The 22727-nt window shown below is 46.4% G+C and overlaps 1 protein-coding gene across 2 annotated transcripts in view; it reads left to right on the plus strand.

Annotated features, from left to right (window-relative positions):
• Positions 1 to 22727, plus strand: part of DISC1 (DISC1 scaffold protein) — a 349812-nt gene that overhangs the window by 91075 nt on the left and 236010 nt on the right. For both annotated transcript variants that reach the window (XM_060126363.1, XM_060126362.1), the window contains exons 4-5: positions 4887 to 5034; positions 18727 to 18856. In XM_060126363.1, coding sequence (XP_059982346.1) covers positions 4887 to 5034; positions 18727 to 18856 — 278 coding nt within the window. The remainder of the gene's footprint in view (positions 1 to 4886; positions 5035 to 18726; positions 18857 to 22727) is intronic.

The raw sequence follows: 22727 nt of genomic DNA on the forward strand, positions 1-22727 counted from the left end.
TACACTGTGGGGTGGGATCGTCCCTGTAGAACACAGTGTGAAGCACACAGATTTTGGAGTCAGACAGACCTTGGCTTTATTTCTGAATCCACATAGCGGTGCGACTAACCCAGAAAAATCTCTTAAACTTTCCATGAGCCTCAGTGTTTCAATCTGCAAAGTGGGAACAAGCGTGTTTCCCTCACGAGGTCATTGTGAGGATAACATGACTGATAGATAGCAAGGTAGAATGGTTGTTATTTTCCTGTGTCTACAGGGCTCTTCATACAAATGTAGACATTCAGTTATTTATTCAGCCAGTACCTATTTATTCATTTATTTATTTACCCAGTACCTGTTGTGTGCCTAGCGCTGAACTGGATATTGGCAGAGGTGACTGAGGCTCGGCCCTGCCCAGTGGATCCCAGTCTCCAGGGCGCCAGACAGATGAATAGACAGACAGCATCCCTGTGTGATGGGGAAACTATAGGAGCAGGCATGGCTTCAGGCGTGGCTCCTGGGAAGTATAATAGAAAAACCCCAGGGATTGGCACCAGAAGAGTCAAGGTTCAGATTCTGACTTTGCTCCTTACTCATTCTGAGGCCTTGGGCACATTACTTAAATTCTCTGCATTTTAGGTTCTGCATTCGTATTCCTGCTCTACAAGTTTCTGTGAAGCTCAGAAATAATGTATATATGGTGCCAGACGTGTAATAGTTGCTCAGAAATGATGATTATGCCTGAAGGCTTTAGTGCCCCAATAGTGGCTGATTTTTATGATAATGAGTCCAGCAAATTCCAACACACTGAAATGTCAGAGGCTGGCTTGGATTAGTGTGAAATACATTATATCACAGTCTTTTTCTTCCTATTAAATGTATTTATTTTATCTTTGGCTGCGTTAGGTCTCTGTTGCTGTGTGTGGGCTTTTCTCCAGTTTTGTCAATTGGGGGCTACTCTTCGTTGCAGCGTGAGGGCTTCTCATTGCGGTGGCTTTTCTCGTTGCGAAGCACGGGATCTAGGTGCGCGGGCTTCAGTAGTTGTGGCGCACGGGCTTAGTTGCTCTGCGGCATGTGGGATCTTCCCAGACCAGGGATCGAACCCGTGTCCCCTGCATTGGCAGGCGGATTCTTAACCACTGCGCCACCAGGGAAGCCCTTTTATCACAGTCTTGTTCTTTGTAAACTGGTCATCTCGCACGATGTGTATGGTGATGTGGAATTGTTACAATATTCTGCTCTCAATGAATAGCATTTCCCTTACAAACCAAGGGAAAATGACTTAGGAAGACATTGATTGCTTCTTAACTTTAAAGGGCCTCCTTAGACTGTAGAATGGCTGCACAGCGAAGAAAATGGTTTACACCATATATTGTCATCCCACAGACAGAACAAGGCAGTGGGAATTGAATCTGTTTAGCAGGATGCTCTGTAAATGCCTATTTGCTCATTTATGCATAGACGTAGAAAGTGCTTTTCTTTCATTCTGTTTCCATACTGTCGCCCAAGGAACAGGCACTTAGGACTGAGGTGCCGGTGAATAACAGATGAGCACTGCCCCTAAATTAAACATTAATAAGTATATAACAGATGAGCACTGCCCCTAAATTAAACATCAATAAGTACGCTGTAGCAGCATCAAAAAATGCATTTGCTTGATCCAAAATGGAAGGAGAGGTTGGTTAGCATTTTCTTTGCTGAGGTCCTACAAGTAAAGTGTGTTAGAATCATAAAGTAAACTTGCAGTGTCATTAAGAACACATTATTCCATGCATCATTTTGCTTAGCGCTTGGTAATGTCTTTCATGGTTAACTTTGTTTTTACTGTTCAGCGTTGTTTATAAATGTGCCCCAAATTCTAAATTGTTGGTGTTCTATCAGTCAGACGGTTAGTCAACCCCATTTATTCAGCACCTGCCATGTGCAGCATTCTCTGCAATTCTGGCTTTTGATGTTGAGCTACAAACTGAAATCAGATGAACAGTGTCTGCAGAAATCTTGCAGACGTTTACAAGAAAGAAAAGCCAGAGACAGTGAAGTTATGTTGCCTCCAACCACTGGCCAAATAGAGAGCATGATGGGAGAGATTTTCTTAGAGAAACAGCAGGATTCACACAAATGACGTGAAGTCACAAATACAGCATTTAGTTGTGCGAAATGGGATAGCCATTGGGAGGATGGAGTGGGTGATAAGTTAGAAATGAGAGACAATGGTATGCTATAAAGTCGGTGATGACCATCCTAGTGCACTTTTTCTTTTTTTGAAAATTTTATGTTAGAGTATAGTTGATTTACAATGTTGTGTTAGTTTCAGGTGTACGGCAAAGGGATTCATTTATACGTATTTACATATCTATTCTTTTTCAGATTCTTTTCCCATGTAGGTTACTACAGAATATTGAGTAGAGTTCCCTGTGCTCTACAGTAGGTCCTTGTTGATTATCTACTTTATACACAGTTGTGTGTATATGTTAATCTCAGACTCCTAATTTATCCCTCCCCACCACGTTTCCACTTTGGTGACCATAAATTAGTTCTTGAAGTCCCTGAGTCTGCTTCTGTCTTGTAAATAAGTTCATTTGTGTCATTTTTAAAAAGATTCCACATGTAAGTGATATCATAGGGTATTTGTCTTTCTGTTTCTGACTTACTTCACTTAGTATGATAATCTGTAGGCCCATCCATGTTGCTGCAGATGGCATTATTTCATTCTTTTTTATGGCTGAGTAATGTCGCATTGTATATATGTACCACATCTTCTTTATCCATTCTTCTGTCGATGGACATTTAGGTTGCTTCCATGTCTTGGCTATGGTGAATAGCGCTGCAGTGAACACTGAGGTGCATGTATCTTTTCGAATTATGGTTTCCTCTGGATATATGCCCAGGAGTGGGCTCACAGGATCGTATGGTAGCTCTATTTGTAGTTTTTTAAGGAACCTCCATACTGTTCTCCATAGTGGCTGTATCAATTTACATTCCCACCAGCAGTGCAAGAGGGTTCCCTTTTCTCCACACCCTCTCCAGCATTTATTGTTTGTAGACTTTTCCATGATGGCCATTCTGACTGCTGTGGAGTGATCTAGTGCACTTTTAAAAATCATAAAATAGAAATAACTTAAGATATCCACACTTCCGCAGATGAATGACAGCACGGAACATACCTAATCACAGCTGTCTCCTGGGATAATTCATATTTTCCTTTGCCATTCATTGTGAGTGCGATCTGTAGCGGTCGCCTTCCCATCTGCAGTGTTTGCTTTTGCTGGATCAGCTTGTGTTCTCTGCGGACTTTTCACCTGGCGGTGGGCGGGTGCAGTTTACAATGTGGTGGCCGGCAGAGGGAGCCCAGCCTGGGTTTCTGGCTTCCTTGTGGACACTTGAAGGCCAGGACTTGCTGGTACCACTAATAATAGCCACTCCTTTTGGACGCGTGCTGGGTGCCAGGCGTGGTGCTAAATGCTTTGTGTGTATTATCTCATTTAATCCTCCGAAGATCTTATGATGTGCAGACTATTATTAGGCCTGTTTCTGCAGATTAGGAAATTGAAGCTTAGAAAGGTTAAGTCACTTGAAGGTCAGACGGCTAGAAATGTCAGAGTTGAGGTGCAAACTCAGTTTTCTCCTAATCCCTACGTAATAGTATCTTAACACATCTTTACTACTGCTTCAGGACTGCCTCGGTATGTTATTTTAAAGCATACAAGGTAAGAACTTGATCGCTTTTCACTGAAGTTTTGATGTTATACAGCAAGAAATAACTGAATACTACAGTAAATAAATTAACAAAAATGTAAAAATTAATTAAAATATTTTAAAAGTACGAAGCTTGGTGTTAGAGGACGGGGCTGGTACCTTTCGGCGTTATCCTAGCAGACCTGTCAGGCCAGACGCCACCGTGTGTTTTAAGTGTAGCATCTGAATCAGCTGCGCTGTCTCTTTGAAGCAGGTGGCACAGACGGAGAGCCCTGGCAGTAGCTGTCACTTGGTCTTGAACAGGAAGTAGACGACCCTTTCTGGTATTGCTAGAATGAATCCTTGGCAAATTCTCTGAGCAAGTTTCTGGCTACTGGTCACAAGGCATACGGCAAATTGACGGGGAGGTCTTGCAGTTGGCATCCCCAGAGACTCAGGGTTGCCGCACACGACACCTGAGCCCGCTTCCCCTCCACCCAAGCTGCAGCAGGTCTCTGGTCAGCTGTAGCATGACAGTTTGAACATCACTTCTGTGGCTTCAGTAATTGTGACTGGTTCTCTGCTGATGGACAGTTTCTAAGGAAACATTCTCAAAAATCAACATTTGGGCACTGATAGTTTTCTTTTTTTTTTTTTCGGTACGCGGGCCTCTCACCGCTGCGGCCTCTCCCGTGGCGGAGCACAGGCTCCGGACGCGCAGGCTCAGCGGCCATGGCTCACGGGCCCAGCCGCTCCGCGGCACGTGGGATCCTCCCGGACCGGGGCACGAGCCCGTGTCCCCTGCATCGGCAGGCGGACTCTCAACCACTGCGCCACCAGGGGAGCCCCATGAGCGCTGATACTTTTCAACCGGTTATACGGACTCATCAAAATTAGCAGGTTTTCTCCCAAATAGCCATCATGGTTTTAAAAATAATTAGTATGATGTATCCTCCTATGTGATGGTCATAATTATGATCACCATATAAATACATAGACTGTAACCTCCGACAGTTCGAAGAATGAAAGCTAGCGGGGCTGTGTTTTCAATAAAAAGATGGAAGCTTCTTAAAAGCATGAACCAAGAGATGAAAGTGCTGACCTAGAAACAGGTGACCTTTGTATTATGTCATTGAGGTGACCGTTGGCTGGGGTTGGAGCCCAGGGACACTGGGTTGTCTATTTTGAGTTTTATGGTCCTTTATTCCCCTCTCATCTTTTTTGTTTTCCAGCTGAGATGATCCAACAAAGATTAGAAGCCCTGGAGAAAGAGAGAGGCAGCCTGCACTTTGAGCTCCCTTCACAGCAGCCGGCCGTCAGTGGCCTCCTGGGCCACCTGAGGGCACAGGCCCAGGCCACCCTGCACCGGGCGGCCCAGAGGTACGTGCTCTCCGCTGGGGGCCCTCTTCCCTCTCCCCGCTCCTGAGTGGCGAAGAGCCCGGGAGACCCTTCGCTGCGTTTTCCCGGGAAGCACCCTTCTGCCGGTTGGACAGGTGGGGGCTCCTTCCAGGGGCAGGGACCGGGTGGGTCACACGCCCTAAGAAGCCCTTCTGCTAAGTGCCAGAAGGGCCCGTCGACAAGCACGGGCACGGCTGGGTGCTAAGCTCCCCCGGGAAGCCCACCCGCTGAGAAGGTGGAGGCGGATTTCCTCTTGCCGAGGGCAGCTGGGTCTCCTGTCATCCTGTAAGATCCATCCATGGTCCCCTCTGACCGAGGGATGGAAACACATCCTCCTCCTGACTCTTCCTCCGGAGCATCTTCTGCTCTTGCGGCTACCCAAGGGTCTCCCAGGACCGGGACTGGGTGGAGGCCAGAAGCTACTTCTAATTCGGTGGCTCTCAATCCTGGCTGCACGTTTGAATCACCTGGAGAGTTTTTCAACGTCCAGCTTCTTCCCCAGACCAGCTAAGTCAGGCTGCCTGGCGCCGGGTCCCAGGTGCTGGCCTGTTGGAAAAGTCTGTGAACCATTGTTCTCCTCTGTCTGCTGGTGACCTCTCTCCTTGGGTAAAGGCCTGCGGGGGAAGCGGTAGTGATGAATGCGATTAGGCTAATCAGAGCGCGGGTCTGCTTCTACTTGGGTGTAAACACGGCCACAGCAATTACACTGCACTTCCAACTTCCACTTGGCTCTGACAATCACAGGCCTGTCTGGCCCAGTCCTCACTTTACATTCGGTTGATCTTGGCAGCTCCGCAGAACCCGTCTTGACAGCGAGGCTGGTGGTTTTCTCACGTGCCTGTCCTGCAGTTTTGCAGGAATCACGTAGCAGAGTGCCTGGCGCCTGGTAGGTGCTTCCTTACAAGTGTTGGTTGAGTGAACTTTTACATGATTCTCTTAAAGAACAGGTGAATCTCACATCCCATTTCTATTCTTTTTTCATCTGACATTGAAGTATCACCTTGTTTCCTGTCCCCTTCTCACACAGGCCCTTCCCAGCTTGACGTTCTACTTAATTCTTTCTTTCTTTCTTTCTTTTTTTTTTTTTTTTTTTTGCGGTACGCGGGCCTCTCACTGTTGCGGCCTCTCCCGTTGCGGAGCACAGGCTCCGGACGCGCAGGCTCAGCGGCCATGGCTCACGGGCCCAGCCGCTCCGCGGCACGTGGGATCTTCCTGGACTGGGGCACGAACCTGTGTCCCCTGCATCGGCAGGCTGACTCTCAACCACCGTGCCACCAGGGAAGCCCTCTTTCTTTCTTTTGATCTTTGGGGGTGTTTCTGGTCCTCCACCCCAGTCTCAGGCCGTTTTTGGCATCTGCCAGTGTATTGTGTTTCTATTAATTTAACAAACACTTGCGTAACACTCTTACTTGCATAAGAATTACTGAGTGCTTTAAGAAGTAACTCATTTTTAAAAAATTTTCATTGTGATAAAATATACATAACATAAAATTTACTATTTCAACCATTTGTAAGTGTACAGTTCAGTGGCATTAAGTACATTCACATTGTTGTGCAGCCGTCAGCACCAGCCATCTCCAGAACTTTGTCATCTTCCAAAAGTGAAACTGTCCCCATTAAACACTAACTCCCTACTCTCCTACATTGTCAGTGGGAATATAAATTGGTGCGGCCACTATGGAAGACAGTATGGAGGTTCCTTAAAAAACTGAAAATAGAGCAATGGTATGATCGTGCAATCCCACTCCTGGGCAAATATCCAGAGGAAACTCTAATTCAATAAGATACATGCCCCTCTGTGTTCATAGAAGCACTAGTTACAATAGCCAAGACATGGAAGCAACCGAAGTGTCCATCGACAGATGAATGGATAAAGAAGATGTGGCACATATATACAATGGAATATTACTCAGCCATAAAAAAGAATGAAATAATGCCATTTGCAGCAACATGGATGGGCCTAGAGATTATCATACTAAGTGAAGTAAGTCAGACAAAGGCAGAGAAAGACAAATACCATATGATAACATTTATATGTGGAGTCTGAAATATCATACAATTGATCTTATTTCCAAAACAGAAACAGACTCACAGACATAGAAAACAAACTTATGGTTACCAAAGGGGGAAAGGGGGGGGAGAGGGATAAATTAGGAGTTTGGGATTAGCAGATACACACTACTCTACATAGAATAGCTAAACAGCAAGGTCCTACTGTATAGCACAGGGAACTGTATTCAGTATTTTGTAATAAGCTATGATGGAAAGAATATGAGGAAGAATATATATATATATTTATGTATCTGAATCACTTTGCTGTATACCAGAAACTAACAGAGCATTGTAAATCAACTATACTTCAATTAAAAAAACCCCATTGGGCTTCCCTGGTGGCGCAGTGATTGAGAGTCTGCCTGCCGATGCAGGGGACATGGGTTTGTGCCCCGGTCCGGGAGGATCCCACATGCCGCGGAGCAGCTGGGCCCGTGAGCCACGGCCGCTGAGCCTGCATGTCCAGGGCCTGTGCTCCGCAACGGGAGAGACCACAGCAGTGAGAGGCCCGCGTACCGCAAAAAAAAACCAAAAAAAAAAAACCCCATTAACTTCCTTGTCCCCCCTTCCCAGCCCCTGGCAACCACCATTTCTACTTTCTGTCTCTATGAATTTGACTAGTCTGAGTACCTCACCTTAGTGGGATCATATGGTATTTGTCCATTTGTGACTAGCTTCTTTCACTGAGCCAAGGTTCGTCTCTGTTGTGACGTGTCAGAATTTCCTTCCTTTTGAAGGCTGAATCACGTTCCGTTGTATTATGTACCACATTTTGCTTATCTGTTCTTCTTCTGATGAATAAGAAGTAATTCGCTGAATCCTCAAGACAGTTCCGGGGGTTGTAGATTTTGTATGTTGATATATGTATCTCTGTGGAGATTACCTCATCATCATCTGCTTCCCTATCTGTATTTAGAGATGAGGGAACGAGGCCCAGGAAGGCTTCAGGGACTTGTGCAGGCCTCCAGTGGGTGGGTACTGAGCCTGGGCACAAACCTCGCGTCTGGCTTGAGTCCCAGTTTGGAACTAGCTTCCCGCGCTCTCCCTCTGAGTCCAAGCTGGCCCCTGCTCTCCAATGATCATGTCTCTAGCTACACGTGTTGTGGTTGGAGAGCGATGCTTTGTTATGGTCTCTGCTGAGTGTCTCGTAGAACACGGTGAACTAAAATGAAGGCAATGTCCTGCTCTCTCACTCAGGTTACATCCCCTGCCCTTTCTCGTATTTGACTGTGACCCGCAAAGGTAGCATGTTCCCGTCGCTCTGCCGAATACGCTCCCCACAGAAGTATATTATTAATCATTTATGAAGCCCATATAAACCCGTGGCGCACCTTGTTCACCTGCCTCCTTTCCTCACAGGAGTCACCTGGATGCTGTTTTTAGTTCCCATTCACTTTTTGAGCCCACCGGGCTCTGATTTCTATCTCGGCCGCTACCAGAATTGGTAATGATTTTCTAGTTGCTCAACTGAAAAGACATCTTAAAATGCTTCTTCTGTGCGTTGTCACGGCACCGTCTAGAACTTTTGATCAATCGGATTCATCCCTGAAACTCTCTCACCGTGGACTTCTCAAATCACTCTTTCCTGCTCTTGCTGCCCTGCTGGCCATTCCTTTCCATCTCTGAAGAGCTCCTGTTTCTCTCCCAACCCCTTCATACTGATGCTCCCCTGTCTTCTCTTCTCCATCCTCTCCTCCCACTTTATATACTCTCTCTGGGGGATCTCAGATACTCCTGTGCTTCAGGTACCACTAATGGACTAATTTCCCTCAAATTTCTTTTTCTTTTTTAAAAATTATTTTGGCCATGCCATGCAGCATGTGGGATCTTAGTTCCCCGACCAGGGATTGAACCCGGGCCCCCTGCACTGGCAGCGTGGAGTCTTAACCACTGGACCACCAGGGAAGTTCCTAATTTCCCTCAAATTTCTATCCCTACCCCTGGTCTCTCTCTAAAATTCCAGCCCACAACTCGGCTTTCTTTTGAACAACTCCCTGAGCCTTACTAAGTGTACTACCTTAAAAATTTACTGTTGTTTTATTCTTGCCTTTACTAAATTGACTATCTTTTTTTTTTTTTTTTTTTTTTTTTTTTTTGCGGTACGTGGGCCTCTCACTGTTGTGGCCTCTTCCATTGCAGAGCACAGGCTCCGGACGCGCAGGCTCAGCGGCCATGGCTCACGGGCCTAGCCGCTCCGTGGCACATGGGATCCTCCCGGACTGGGGCACAAACCCGTGTCCCCTGCATTGGCAGGTGGACTCTCAACCACTGCGACACCAGGGAAGCCCTAAATTGACTGTCTTTTAAAACTATCTAGTTATTAAATTCACTCTCTTTGTCCCCGGTCAGTCCCTGCTCCTGCACCCCCAGTCTCAGTGACTTATGCCGCCATCTCCCCAGTGACCCAAGTAAGAACTCGGGTTCAGCCTTGGCTCCTCCCCTTAGGCCTTACTCCCCAGTCTAACTGGGGACCACGTCCTGTGGACTCCGCTGTCTTTTACTGCATCCCTGCTCCCCTCGCCCATCCTCACGTCAGGGCTTCAGTTCTGATTTAATAATTGTAATCCGGATTCTTGCAGTGGTCTCCTGGTGTTCCCGACCCCAGTATTACTCCCTCTCATTCACCTTCCGCGATGCCTCAGGTGGAAACGTCGTGTCATGCACGGCGGCCCTCATGGTCCTTGGGATAAGGTCTGTGCTGCTTAGCATGACACTCAAAGCTTTTCCAGTGCAGCTCTTGCCTAGCTTTCCAGCAGCCGGAATTTCACTAGGCGCCACCAGCCCCTGCCGTTGACACACGCGGAAGTGGTAGAAGTTGTCACCTAACTGTTGCTCATTCTTCACGACTCAGCTGAGCTCCCATCCTTGTGAAGCCTTGCCCGTGTCAGTCACAGCATCTACCCCTTGAATTACTGGAGCCCCTTGAATGACCTCACCCCTGCCTTGGCTCTCAAATTAATCTGTTTCCTTGAACATCTGTCTACTCTGACAGACGGTGAGCTCCTCGAGGACAAGACTGTATTGTGTTTATCTTTTTATTCCTAGACACTAGAGCAGTGGCTGACCTATGATAAGTATTCCGTAAATATTCACTGAATGAATGAATGTGATACATATGTGTATCTACATGTAGGTTCACCAAGATGCATGTGTATAGAGAGGGAGAGAGGAAGAACCTTCACTCTAACGTGGTTCAGTTGCCCTGGAGAAAACACTCCTTCAGCCTTGCTTTTGACACACCCAGCAAGGAGGAGGTTCACAGTATCTTCTTTTAAAAAAATTAATTAATTCATTTATTTATTTTTGACTGCCTTGGGTCTTCATTGCCGCATGCAGGCTTTCCCTAGTTGTGGCGAGCGGGGGCAGAGTTGTGGTGCACGGGCTTCTCATTGCGGTGGCTTCTCGTTGTGGAGCATGGGCTCTAGAGTGTGCGGGCTTCAGTAGTTGTGGTGCATGGGCTCAGTAGCTGTGGCTTGGTTGCTCTGCGTCATGTGGGATCTTCCCGGACCAGGGCTCGAACCCATGTCCCCTGCATTGGCAGGCGGATTCTCAACCACTGAGCCACCAGGGAAGTCCCCACAGTATCTTGAAGAACCCCCGATTGGAGCTCCAGGAAACCTGGATTTGGTCCTGTCTCTTGCGCTACCCAGCTCTGTGTGACCTGACATAGTTTCCTACCTTCTCCACACTTCACTCCCCTCATGAGAAAAGGAGGGGGTTGAATTAGATCGCTCTTTTCCACACTTCAGTTATTTAAGCATTATCTTGGCTTTTCTCGTGCCAACGCCATCTGTCCCATGATTAACACAATTAGAGAACAATGCCTCAAAATTAGTTCCTTTCTTACGCTTTTCTGCTGCGTGTTAACATAATTGCATAGTCATTAATAATTTAAAGAATTGCCTCTCACCGTGCCGACTGCCCAGGCAGCCTGTGACGTTCGTCATCAGCAGGACTATGTGGACTCACAGGTTTCCCCCGAACCAGGGGCTTTGACTGCAGTTCTCACAGTGGCCACCAGGGGGACGGGGTGTCTGGCCCGAGCTCAGGCAGCCAGCGCCTGGATGGCAAGGTTTCTCCCAGGCCAGGGGCTTTCCGAGTCCAGGGAGAAACAGAATGCTTCCCAATGATGGTGCTTATCCTGTAGAAATAAAAAAGTTGCATCGGCATATGGCACATTTTCAATACTGATTAATAACAGCACAAATAAGTACCTCTTCGCCTTGTTGGGATCAAGCGTTTCCTAGAGGATCTAATGAAAGCTATAGATTTCTTCCATCACAGAACCACGTATGTACAAACATACGGACAACTGCATACAAACGCTTGCATGCAGATCTTCTGAGCTTACTGATTCCCTCTCTAGGGGGCCTTTGGCTCTCAAGTTAAGAAAATTTGGTTTAGAATAAGATCTGAGGAAATGTAAACTCCCAAGTACAATCAGGTACTTCATTTGTAGTTTCACTGTCATTTTGTTCCTAAGAATCCCCGTTGAATGCATCGTTCTAAAAAGCACTGTTTAATTCTCTGTGTGTCACCCTGAATCGTGCTCGATTTGTCCAGGTCCTTCCAGCAGCCCAGGGAGCGTTAGCTGTCACCCCAGGGGTTAACTGGGCTCCTCTAAAGCAGATTACTGCTACTCAAATGGTTTGGTATCCGTCTCTCTCTGTCTCTGGTACCGCACTGCTCTGTAATATAACTGGGTCACTGGGGTATCTCTGCTCAGCAGGGTACAAAGGCATCGTGGTTTGTCTCTGTGGTATCTTGGGCAGAAAATACAGATGTCTGGGGCATTTTCAGGTACCGTTGCTCATCCAGTGAGTCTAGTTTGAAGCATCATTCGTACGTCCAACTCAAATCTTTCCCCGTCCAGTGTTTGTAATCCTCTCCTTGTGGGCCATCGCTGCCCCCCGGCCAACAGAGGTGCTGATACCCCTGTGAATATGTGCTGACACATTCCCTCTCTTGTGGGACTCAGGTGCAGGGTCCCCAGAGGCCACTGCAGCACCTCCCTGATCCTGACGTGAACAGAATCTCTCCACCCCACAGGGGCAACCACCGTTTTTCACGTGTCAACCAACCTCTTTCTCTGGGTCTCCTTGGCCAGTGGGCGCCCTTGTTGGGAGGATCCCTTTTGTTGTGTTCACTTGGTTCACAGGAAGCTCACGTATCTTTGCCGCACTGAACGGTGGGCATGCGGGTCGCCGGTTCCAGGCCGTCTGCCCTGCTGTGGCTCTCCCGATCCTTCATCCCTGCTCGACGGGCAGCGGTGCATCACAAAGTCGGTGTGTGGGCGGGGATTGCCGCAGAGACCTGATGCCCCGCGTCCCAACCCCTTGGCCTCCCTCTGATTCCCTCTCCAGCTGTGGACGCTTTTGTGCCCACTGACAGCTTTGCACCCGACAGTCTTCTCTGCCACGGGGCTTTCCCTGCCTCTTGTGAGGAAGGGGAGTGAGTGATGCCCCTGAGGGCAGATTAATGCTCCAGCCTCCCCACGTCCAGGGGGACAGCTTCGAGGAGTGTTGCACACATTTTCTCCCAGGACCTTTCCCAGTTGATTGGCGCCCCAGTTGCCTCTGTGGTGATCAGCTCAATAGCACACGGTTTATTGACGTTTCCTCCTTCCTACCACCCACTCTGGTTTCTTGGGAATCACTTCGCCAAAAAGCAGCCCGAACTCAGCTCCTTGTCTCAGATTTTGCTCCAAAGAGAACCAGACGCAGATAGAGGTTCATATGGGAGAACCAGACGCAGATAGAGGTTCATATGGGAGAACCAGACGTCAGCCTTCCTTGCAGGACACCCCCTGGCTGGAAGAGGGGGTCTAGTGGACTTGCTTTTCCTTCATTTGGTTTGGGTGGGAGAGCTTACTCCCTGTTTGCCCCCGTGCGGGGCTGGGGGCTTGGGCAGGGAAGCATCTCTCATGAAGACTCCGTTTCCTGCACGGTCAACACGGTGGCGAGTGAGGGTGCTGGTGGTTTGCAACTTGTGCAGCCCTGGGTGGACACCTCCCTCACTGCTCCCGATTTGGGGTGGAGGGCATTTAGGCCTGTGTCCTTCAGCGTTTGCGTCTGATTCTGGAGCAACTGGAAGATTCCACCTCAACATCCTAGCACAGCAGTCAATGATCGGGAATCTACTTTTGCTGTATCTTTCACCCAGTCCAAAGAAAGTTATTTTTTCCTTTCTCCTAAGAGAGAGGTTTGGTCTACTGTGCACATATGACTGATAATTTTCTCAGGAATACTTTGCTTTTCTCTGACTGTACATCCTGTGTGTTTTCCCACTGGACCTTCACCACCGTGTACATGAAAACGGGTCATATTTACATCTTCAGTTGTGTGTGTGCACGTGTGTGTGTGTGTATGCAAAGTGTCCTTTATCAAAGACCTTTTCCCAATAGATAACTTAAAACACAAGTAAACAAAGTACAACAGAGTTTAAAAACAAAGCTATACGATGGTTTTCCAATGTGGTTATCAGGGCAGGGCTCTGGTTTGCCTGTCCGGATACTTCCTGCTCACCTACTTCCTTTCTGATTGGAACAGATGAATGTTGTGTAGCTCACGGTGCTTCTGGACTGAGTCATTTCTCCTCTGACCCGCTCTTCCTCTCTTCCCTTTGAAACATGTGATTCTCTATTTCCATTTAATTGTCATGTCAGGACCATCACACCACAGAATTCAACGATGATCAGCTCTAAGTTCACAGGCTGGAATGGAGACACACGGCAGAAGAAAATAACTGTTACAGACACATTTTACCAGAGATGTAAAATGAGGTGGCATAAAAATGATCCCGGTTACCAACGTGGCAGGAGACGTTTCTGAACCCCTAATCACAGCTCGAGCCAAATGGGGACTAGCACGGCCTGTGTCTCTCCCAGGAGACCCACCTCTGATCCCTTGTCATCACCTTGAGAAGTAAGGGAGGAAGGAAAAGAGGAGAAAAACCAGTTGAAGGGAGTCACAGAAGACTCATCGGAATTTGTTTTAAAATCAGTGGATTATAGATAAAACTTCCAAATAAAGGTCTCCTGGGTCATCCTCTTTGCTCAAATTCAGCTGAAGTCCGTCTGAAGCCTGTTGTATTGGGCATGGATATTATAAACCCAAGTAAATGTCCACGTGCCCCTCCTGCAAGGCTGTCACCTCTATATGTGGGATAAGATTGTAGAAACCAGTGATGTCCACTTTTCTAAGGTGTATGACTTTTACTCCACTCTCCTTACTTTTAGACCCAAGTCAGATATATAAGGAAGAACTGTAAAGTTACCTACATTGTCCCTGGCAAGTTTACAATGTTCAGTTGTGCCATCAGAGTGGCCTCAGTCATTTATGACATTGTTTGTTGGCTAAGAAAGCTATTTCCAGATTTAACGCACACTTCGTTGATTGCATAACTGGCCCAAACCGCTTCCATATCACCATCATCCCACCGAGGGAGAGATGGAAACACATTCGTCGGATGACATAAATTTGATAGGATAGCCCTCGATATGGAGCAGCAGTTGGCAAAGGTATTCGGAAGGTCCTCCTCAAGTCTTGTTGCCGGAAGTGGTCATCTGAGCTGAGGTTTTCCTCACTATGAAAATGAGAGCATCCGTTTTGGTTCTTTCCTCAATTAAAACTCTACGATTCCAGCAGTGGCACCACAGAGCAATTTTTCTGGCATCGTGATGACCGTCCGTCACTCCTGTCTGGAAAGGGACCCTCTGTGTTATACGTACAACTGTATAAGCCACAGCAATTGTCAGGAGCCGTTCCGGCACGGGATGTCCCAGCCGGTGGAATGTCTGGGCTCCCCTCTGCCCTGTCTCACTCTAGACGTTCCCGAAGGCGACCCTCCGCGCAAAGGCAGCGCACTGGAGGGCTCCGGGCCCAGCAAGCCAGCTGCAGGGGAGGTGACCGGGTGGGTTCATCACAGGTGCACACTCTCAGGAGACACCTCCCCCCAGGTGGAATTCATTCTTTTCTCAATGTTACTGAACTCTGTACTCACAGAAGTCACGCGGTCCATGTTATCCCCGGGATGCGGTATGCTGTCCTGTGCAGTTTGGATCTATACTGTTTTCAGTGGTGTAGGATCTTATTTTACAGATGGGTTTTATCCTTCTTTAAGTGATTGGTGGAAAAGACAAAGGTAGAAAGGCCAGGATTTTTCCAGCACTGGGCAGATGGGGACCTGCGTGAAACCCGGGGCTGAGAGTGTGGTCCTAGACACCCCGAGTCCCCGTGGGCACCGAGTGCTGTGCTGACATTCCAAGCCACGTGTTTTTAATTCTTGCCCCTGAGGGATTTGCTCGTTTTCCGTACTGATTAGTTTATAGCAAGGCTAATTTGCACTGACATTTGGGTTTACACATTAGGGTTTATTAAAATAAAGGGAACAACATTGTAGGAGGCAGAGGGAGCGTGGCTCTGAGGGCTGATCAGCTGAGATGGAAACCGGTCCCCGGCTTCATTCCTGAGCTGTCTTTTGTCCTGGGGCCACCACTCAGCCATCTGTGCACGGCTTTCTCTACCCAGAGTTAAAGTCTGAGAGACACAGGAGTTTCGGTGAATCACAGGGGCTTTTTTTATGGATTAAGTAATGAATGTGATTAACGATAATAAGGAGAATTCCCAGTTACCCACCTGTAGTTCCCCTGCAGCTCATTTTCAATTCTGTGTTGATTCCCTTCACTAACTCCCATCCCGACCCAGATGGTATCTATTTAGGAAATTCAGGAAACTCTTAATATTTGCATAAGCAGAGCAAATTGGGAAATAAATTAGTGTGAAGAAATGATCTAATGCAATCGAAAGCTGAATATAAACAGCTTCTGGATTTTTCTAGGCCGTGGACTCATGAAGTCACTCGGTAAATATTTGCTAAGCCCTGCTCAGTGCAGGGCCCTGGGGACAGCAGCACGAGATGGGCTGAGGTTCGCCGTCCAGAGCGAGAGGCTGGGCGGACAGGCTGAGACTTGGGGGCCCAGGGGAGGAGGTGGGTTCCATTCCCACAATAGCTGATGGTGGTTTCCTTCCAGGGACCCCCTCCCCCTTCCGATACATGGAAAGGTCCTCGGAAACATCTCATCTTTACTCTTCATTACAAAGGACGGTGTGTCCAGCGGACATGACACACCGTCCAGTCTCCTGATGCCAACGGTGAGGTTGGGGGGAAGCGGCCAGCTCCCCGAGGACAGAGTCCCCTTATGGCCCCAGGGTGAGAGTGGGACCTGCACAGGGCAGGCACTCAGTGGCCATTCGTTGAATACATTTGATCCCGTAATCGGCCATATGGAGCCGTATAGCGAAGGCATCACCATCACCATCATTCTCATTTTAAAAATGAGGGAGGTGAGGTTCAGAGAGGTTTGGTAAGTCCAAGGACACATAGCTAGAAAAAGGTGGAGTTAGGGCTCAAACCGTGCTCATCTACCTCCCTGAAGCTGTCACTCTCAGCTGACTGTGTTGAATCATGGGCAAGGGGACTTAGCCAGCAGGTGTGGGTGGCATGTGGCTAGAAGCCAGGAAGAAACAGGAGTTTATAATCTTGCTGAAGCCTGACTGGTATATCTTGTCCAGGGAAGGGCTGGAAAGTGGCAACCAGCCTCACGGCCCTTTGATGGACTCCTCACCTCTACTTCTTGCTCTCTGTGTGACCCAGTGTTGTGGAGCCAAACTTGTGTCTGCTTGCCCACACCCAGGAAAGCCAATCTACTGACACCCGGTGGTGGTGAAGAGAAGTGCAGTGTTTATTGAAGGCGCCAAGCAAGGAGTCCAGACAGCTAGTGCTCAGAAGGCCCAAACTCCCTGATGGTTTTCAGGGAAAAGTTTATAAAGACGGGATGAGGGAGGGGGGTTGTGGGGTGTGTGATCAGCTCGTGGACCTTCTTCTGATTGGTTGGTGGTGAGGTAACTGGGAGTCAACATCATCAACTTTCTGGTTCCAACTGGCTTGGGGTCTGTGTGCTTGTGGGCAGCATACAGTTAACTTCTACCTGGTGAGCGTTTCAGTCTCTGTAAAACAGCTCTAAGGACATGGCTCAGAATGTTATCTATAGCCCTTGGGGAGGAACAAAAGGTTTTTGACTTCTTTGTTTAATGGCTAAACCATTATTATTTTGTCTTGCTTGAAAGTTTCCTTTCTTTCTGCATTTTCTTTTCTCCAGTTAAATTTATTCTTTGACTAAAGTTTTTCTACAGACGAAAGGCAGGCGGAGGACCTGGAGGGGGAGTCTTGCTCTGGGAAGGCCCCATAGGGTCCTGCTTGGTTACACCAGAGCAAGTTGCTCAGATCTCCCTGATGCTCTGTTTCTTCGTTGGCAACACTGATAACACCCGGCGTACAGCAAATTCTCAATTATACCGGATTATTTTGTCATTACCAGTTAAATTTTTTTTTATTACTACTACTACTCTTGTGATTTGCCTTTACGCACACAGAGACTTGTTACAGAGAGTAACGGGTCTTAAAATAAGCTTCTAAATTGCGTGGTATGTTATATTAAGTAAGCAGCTTTCGAGATTATTGAGTCTGACTCTGTGTCTGGCCCAGAGAGTCAATCAAGGCTCCCTTTTCTGTGGCCACTGTTTTCTAACTTAGAAAAGCGGAGGTGACATATTTTCTATCACTGTTTCTAAGAATATTAGGGCTGTTTCACTGTGCTGCTTGGTAGGCCCCCTTGTTAACGTAAGGGCCATGTTAAGATGTAGGAAATGGGAGCAGGGCGTCTACCTTTCCACTCCTACAGTGAGTAAGTCTGAGCCCTGGGGGGAGCATTTGTCCGTGGCCTTGGTTTACCCATCGCCTCTGCTCTGCGCAGGGGACAAGTCTTGTTTACAGCTGTAACCGCTTATAAATTGATTTGTCATCCTTTGATGAGAAACACCTGCAAGGCTCCTGCAACGGCAACTCACCAGCATAAGGTGGCAGCCTGGGCCACATCTTCACCAGCGTTGCTTCAACCAAATATGCCAACTCTTGCGAGCATGGGAGAAAGAGACTTTTAGTGGGTTTTGACAGTCTTTTAGCAAACCTTTTCTGAGAATCTCTGACCCAGGCATCAGTCAACCCTCCTTGTCATCTCCACAGCCAAGATCAGCCCTGGAAGTTTGCTCTGGATGGCCCAGGCAGAGCTGTCCAATGATGTATAATGCAAACCACATACATGATTTTAAATGCTCTAGTAGCCACATTTCTAAAAAGTAAGAAAAAAACAAGTAAAATTCATTTTTAAAATATACTTAATTAACCCAGTATGTCAAAAACATTGTCATCCCAACAGGTAATGAACATAAATATCATTAATGAGCTATTTTACACTCTTCGTTTCATACTAAGTCTTTAAAATCTGGTGTGCATTTTACACTTTCAGCGCAGATAGCCACACGTGTAGCTACGGTGCTGGACAGTGCCCAGTCCAGTTAAGCAAGGTGGCTCTGGGAAACAGCCAAAGCCCCGACAGATTGTCATTGAAACAAAAAGTTACATTAGGGGCCTCATCCCTATGACCCTCCTAAGGATGAGAGCCGCTGGGGGCCACTTTGTGGACCTTCTTTCCATTAACATTCTTGTAGATCTGAGGATTTCAGCTCATCCATATCTGTACCAATATGTATGTTTTGTTTTAAGAGCTGGGAGTGACGACACCCAAGCCCAGCTCAGAACGGAGCCGAAGATGTTGGAACCCACCGCTCAGGACAACCTGCTTGTGTCCATCACCAGGCGAGACTGGCTTCTCCAAGAAAAGCAGCAGTTACAGGTAAGCGGGTGAAGAATCTTCAAGAAACAAGACATCATTTTTCTTATCCATTTGAGCCAGAGGTAGCAAAGTGGGTCTTTGCTTTGCTTGAGTGAAGCAATTAGAGCGTTGGCTGTCCACCTGGAAGCACAGGGTGGAGGGTGGTGACTAGGGGGCCTGTCGGGAGTCTCATTACCAACGAGGGGTTGAAAGCTTGGTGGTGTGTGTGCCTGTTTTTGCTATTCCTCATTACCTGTTGAATTGCTTTCCTTGTCTGCCAGGCCAGTCTGTCACCTCTTCTCGTTTTGCCCTGAAGAAGGTTCTTTTAGAGGCAGAAAAAAAATCTGAGCTGTGGCCGTGCTTTATGGCAACTGCCGTCAGCTTGGACTCTGAGTAGCACCTGTCAGGAGGCAGAGCTGTAAGTGTGGACTGGGCAAAGTGGGTGGGACTGGGAAAGACTGGGAATGACTGGGGCATCGTGGGAGCTCCAGGTAGGCCCAGAGCAGTGGATGCAAGTTGGCCGAGAATTATCAGGGGCTAGAAATCTTGGTGCAGCCCTGAGTTCCAGCCAGGAGGCAACCAGGAGCTCTGGAAGTCGACAGTGTCCCCCAGAGACAAGGAGCCCTGCAACTCTGTCCACACTTGCCTGAGCCTGGAGGCCTTGAGGCAGGAATGGGGAGCATTGACGTCTGGAAAGAGCAGAGGGCTTTAACACTGAGTCCAAGAGCTGGCTTAGGCTCCAAACAGCTGAATGACCTTAGACGAGTTAATGGGGCTCAGACATGTTACTGGAAGCCCTCCCGCTGCCCCCACCTCAAGCAGAGTGTTCTTGTTATCTGAGTTTGCCCATCCAAGTCCATACAATAGCAAGGTGGCAAAGGGAAGCAAACATTGTTGCTATTTGAAAATATTCTCCAATAAACTGGCACTTTTTTTTTAATTGAAGAGACTGTCTTTTCTCCACTGTACATCCTTGCCCCCTTTGTCGTAGATTAGTTGACCATAGGTGCGTGGGTTTATCTCTGGGCCTTCTGTCCTGTTCCATTGGTCTGTATTACTGTTCTTCTGCCAGTACCATATTGTCTTGATTACCGTAGCTTTGTAGTATAGTCTGAAGTCAGGGAGTCTGATTCCTCCAGCTCCATTTGTTTCCCTCAAGATTGCTTTGGCTATTCAAGGTCTCTTGTGTTTCCATACAAACTTTAAGATTTTTTTTCTAGTTCTGTAAAAAATGCCATTGATAGTTTGATAGGGATTGCATTGAATCTTTAGATTGCTTTGGGTAGTAGAGTCATTTTCACAATATTGGTTCTTCCAATCCAAGAACATGGTATATCTCTCCGTCTGTTTGTGTCATCTTTGATTTCTTTCATCAGTGTCTTATAGTTTTCTGTGTACAGGTCTTTTACCTCCTTAGGTAGGTTTATTCCTAGGTATTTTATTCTTTTTGTGACAATGGTGAATGGGATTGTTTCCTTAATTTCTCTTTGTGATCTTTCATTGTTAGTGTATAGGAATGCAAGAGATTTCTGTGTATTAATTTTGTATCCTGCAACTTTACCAAATTCTTTGATGAGCTCTAGTAGTTTTCTGGTGGCATCTTTAGAATTCTCTATGTATAGTATCATGTCATCTGCAAACAGTGACAGTTTTACTTCTTCTTTTCCAATTTGTATTCCTTTTATTTCTTTTTCTTCTCTGATTGCCATGGCTAGGAATTCCAAAACTATGTTGAATAACAGTGGTGAGAGTGGACATCCTTGTCTTGTTCCTGATCTTAGAGGAAATGCTTTCAGTTTTTCAGCATTGAGAACGATGTTGGCTGTGGGTTTGTCATATATGGCCTTTATCATGTTGAGGTAAGTTCCCTCTATGCCTAGTTCTGGAGAGTTTTTATCGTAAATAGGTGTTGAGTTTTATCAAAAGCTTTTTCTGCATCGAATGAGATGATTATATGGTTTTTATTCCTCAATCTGTTAACATGGTGTATCACACTGACTGATTTGCATATATCAAAGAATCCTTGCATCCCTGAGATAAATCCCACTTGACCGTGGTGTATGATCCTTTTAATGTGTTGTTGGATTCTGTTTGCTAGTATTTTTTGAGGATTTTTGCATCTATATTCATCAGTGATATTGGCCTGTAATTTTCTTTTTTTGTAGTATCTTTGTCTGGCTTTGGTATCAGGTTGATAGTGGCCTTGTAGGATTAGTTTGGGACTGTTCCTTCCTCTGCAGTTTTTTGGAAGAGTTTGAGAAGGATGGGTGTTAGCTCTTCTCTAAATGTTTGATAGAATTCACCTGTGAAGCCCTCTGGTCCTGGACTTTTCTTTGTTGGTAGATTTTTTTTTTAACGTCTCTATTGGAGTATAATTGCTTTACAATGGTGTGTTAGTTTCTGCTCTATAACAAAGTGAATCAGCTATACAGATACATATACCCCCATATCCCCTCCCTCTTGCATCTCCCTCCCACCCCTCTAGGTGGTCACAAAGCACCGAGCTGATCTCCCTGTGCTATGTGGCTGCTTCCCACTAGCTATCTGTTTTACATTTGGTAGTGTATGTATGTCCATGCCACTCTCTCACTTAGTCCCAGCATACCCTTCTCCATCCCTGAGTCCTCAAGTCCATTCTTTACGTCTGCGTCTTTATTCCTGTCCTGCCCCTAGGTTCTTCAGAACCATTTTTTTTATTCCATATGTATGTGTTAGCATACAGTACTTGTTTTTCTCTTTCTGACTTACTTCAGTCCATATGACAGTCTCTAGTCTATCCACCTCACTTACAAATAACTCAATTTCGTTTCTTTTTATGGCTGAGTAATATTCCATTGTATATATGTGCCACATCTTCTTTATCCATTCATCTGTCGATGGACACTTAGGTTGCTTCCATGTCCTGGCTATTGTAAATAGAACTGCAATGAACATTGTGGTACATGACTCTTTTTGAGTTATGGTTTCCTCAGGGTATATGACCAGTAGTGGGATTGCTGGGTCATATGGTAGTTCTATTTTCAGTTCTTTAAGGAACCTCCATACTGTTCTCCATAGTGGCTGTATCAATTTACATTCTCACCAGCAGTGCAAGAGGGTTCCCTTTTCTCCACACCCTCTCCAGCATTTATTTTTGGTAGATTTTTTTGATGATGGCCATTCTGACTGGTGTGAGGTGATACCTCATTGTAGTTTTGATTTGCATTTCTCTAATGATTAATGATGTTGAGCGTCCTTTTATGTGTTTGTTGGCACTCTGTATATCTTCTTTGGAGAAATGTCTATTTAGGTCTCCTGCCCATTTTTGGGTTAGGTTGTTTGTTCTTTTGATATTGAGCTGCATGAGCTGCTTGTAAATTTTGGAGATTAATCCTTTGTCTGTTGCTTCATTTGCAAATATTTTCTCCCATTCTGAGGGTTGTCTTTGTCTTGTTTATGGTTTCCTTTGCTGTGCAAAAGATTTGAAGTTTCATTAGGTCCCAGTTGTTTGTTTTTGTTTTTGTTTCCATTTCTCTAGGAGGTGGGTCAAAAAGGATCTTGCTGTGATTTATGTCATAGAGTGTTCTGCCTATGTTTTTTGGAAGATTTTTAATCACAGATTCAATTACATTACTTGTGATTGGTCTGTTCATATTTTCTGTTTCTTCCTGGTTCAGTTTTGGAAGGTTATACCTTTCTGAGAATTTGTCCAGTTTTTCCAGGTTGTCTATTTTATTGGCAAAGAGTTGCTTGTAGTAGTCCCTTATGATGCTTTGTATTTCTGCGTTGTCCATTGTAACTTCTCCTTTTTCATTTCTGATTCTGTTGATTTGAGTCATCTCGTTTTTTTCTTGATGAGTCTGGCTAAAGGTTTATCAATTTTGTTTATCTTCCCAAAGAACCAGCTTTTAGT

Source organism: Lagenorhynchus albirostris, chromosome 16, assembly GCF_949774975.1.
Source record: "Lagenorhynchus albirostris chromosome 16, mLagAlb1.1, whole genome shotgun sequence".
Lineage (NCBI taxonomy): Eukaryota > Metazoa > Chordata > Mammalia > Artiodactyla > Delphinidae > Lagenorhynchus > Lagenorhynchus albirostris.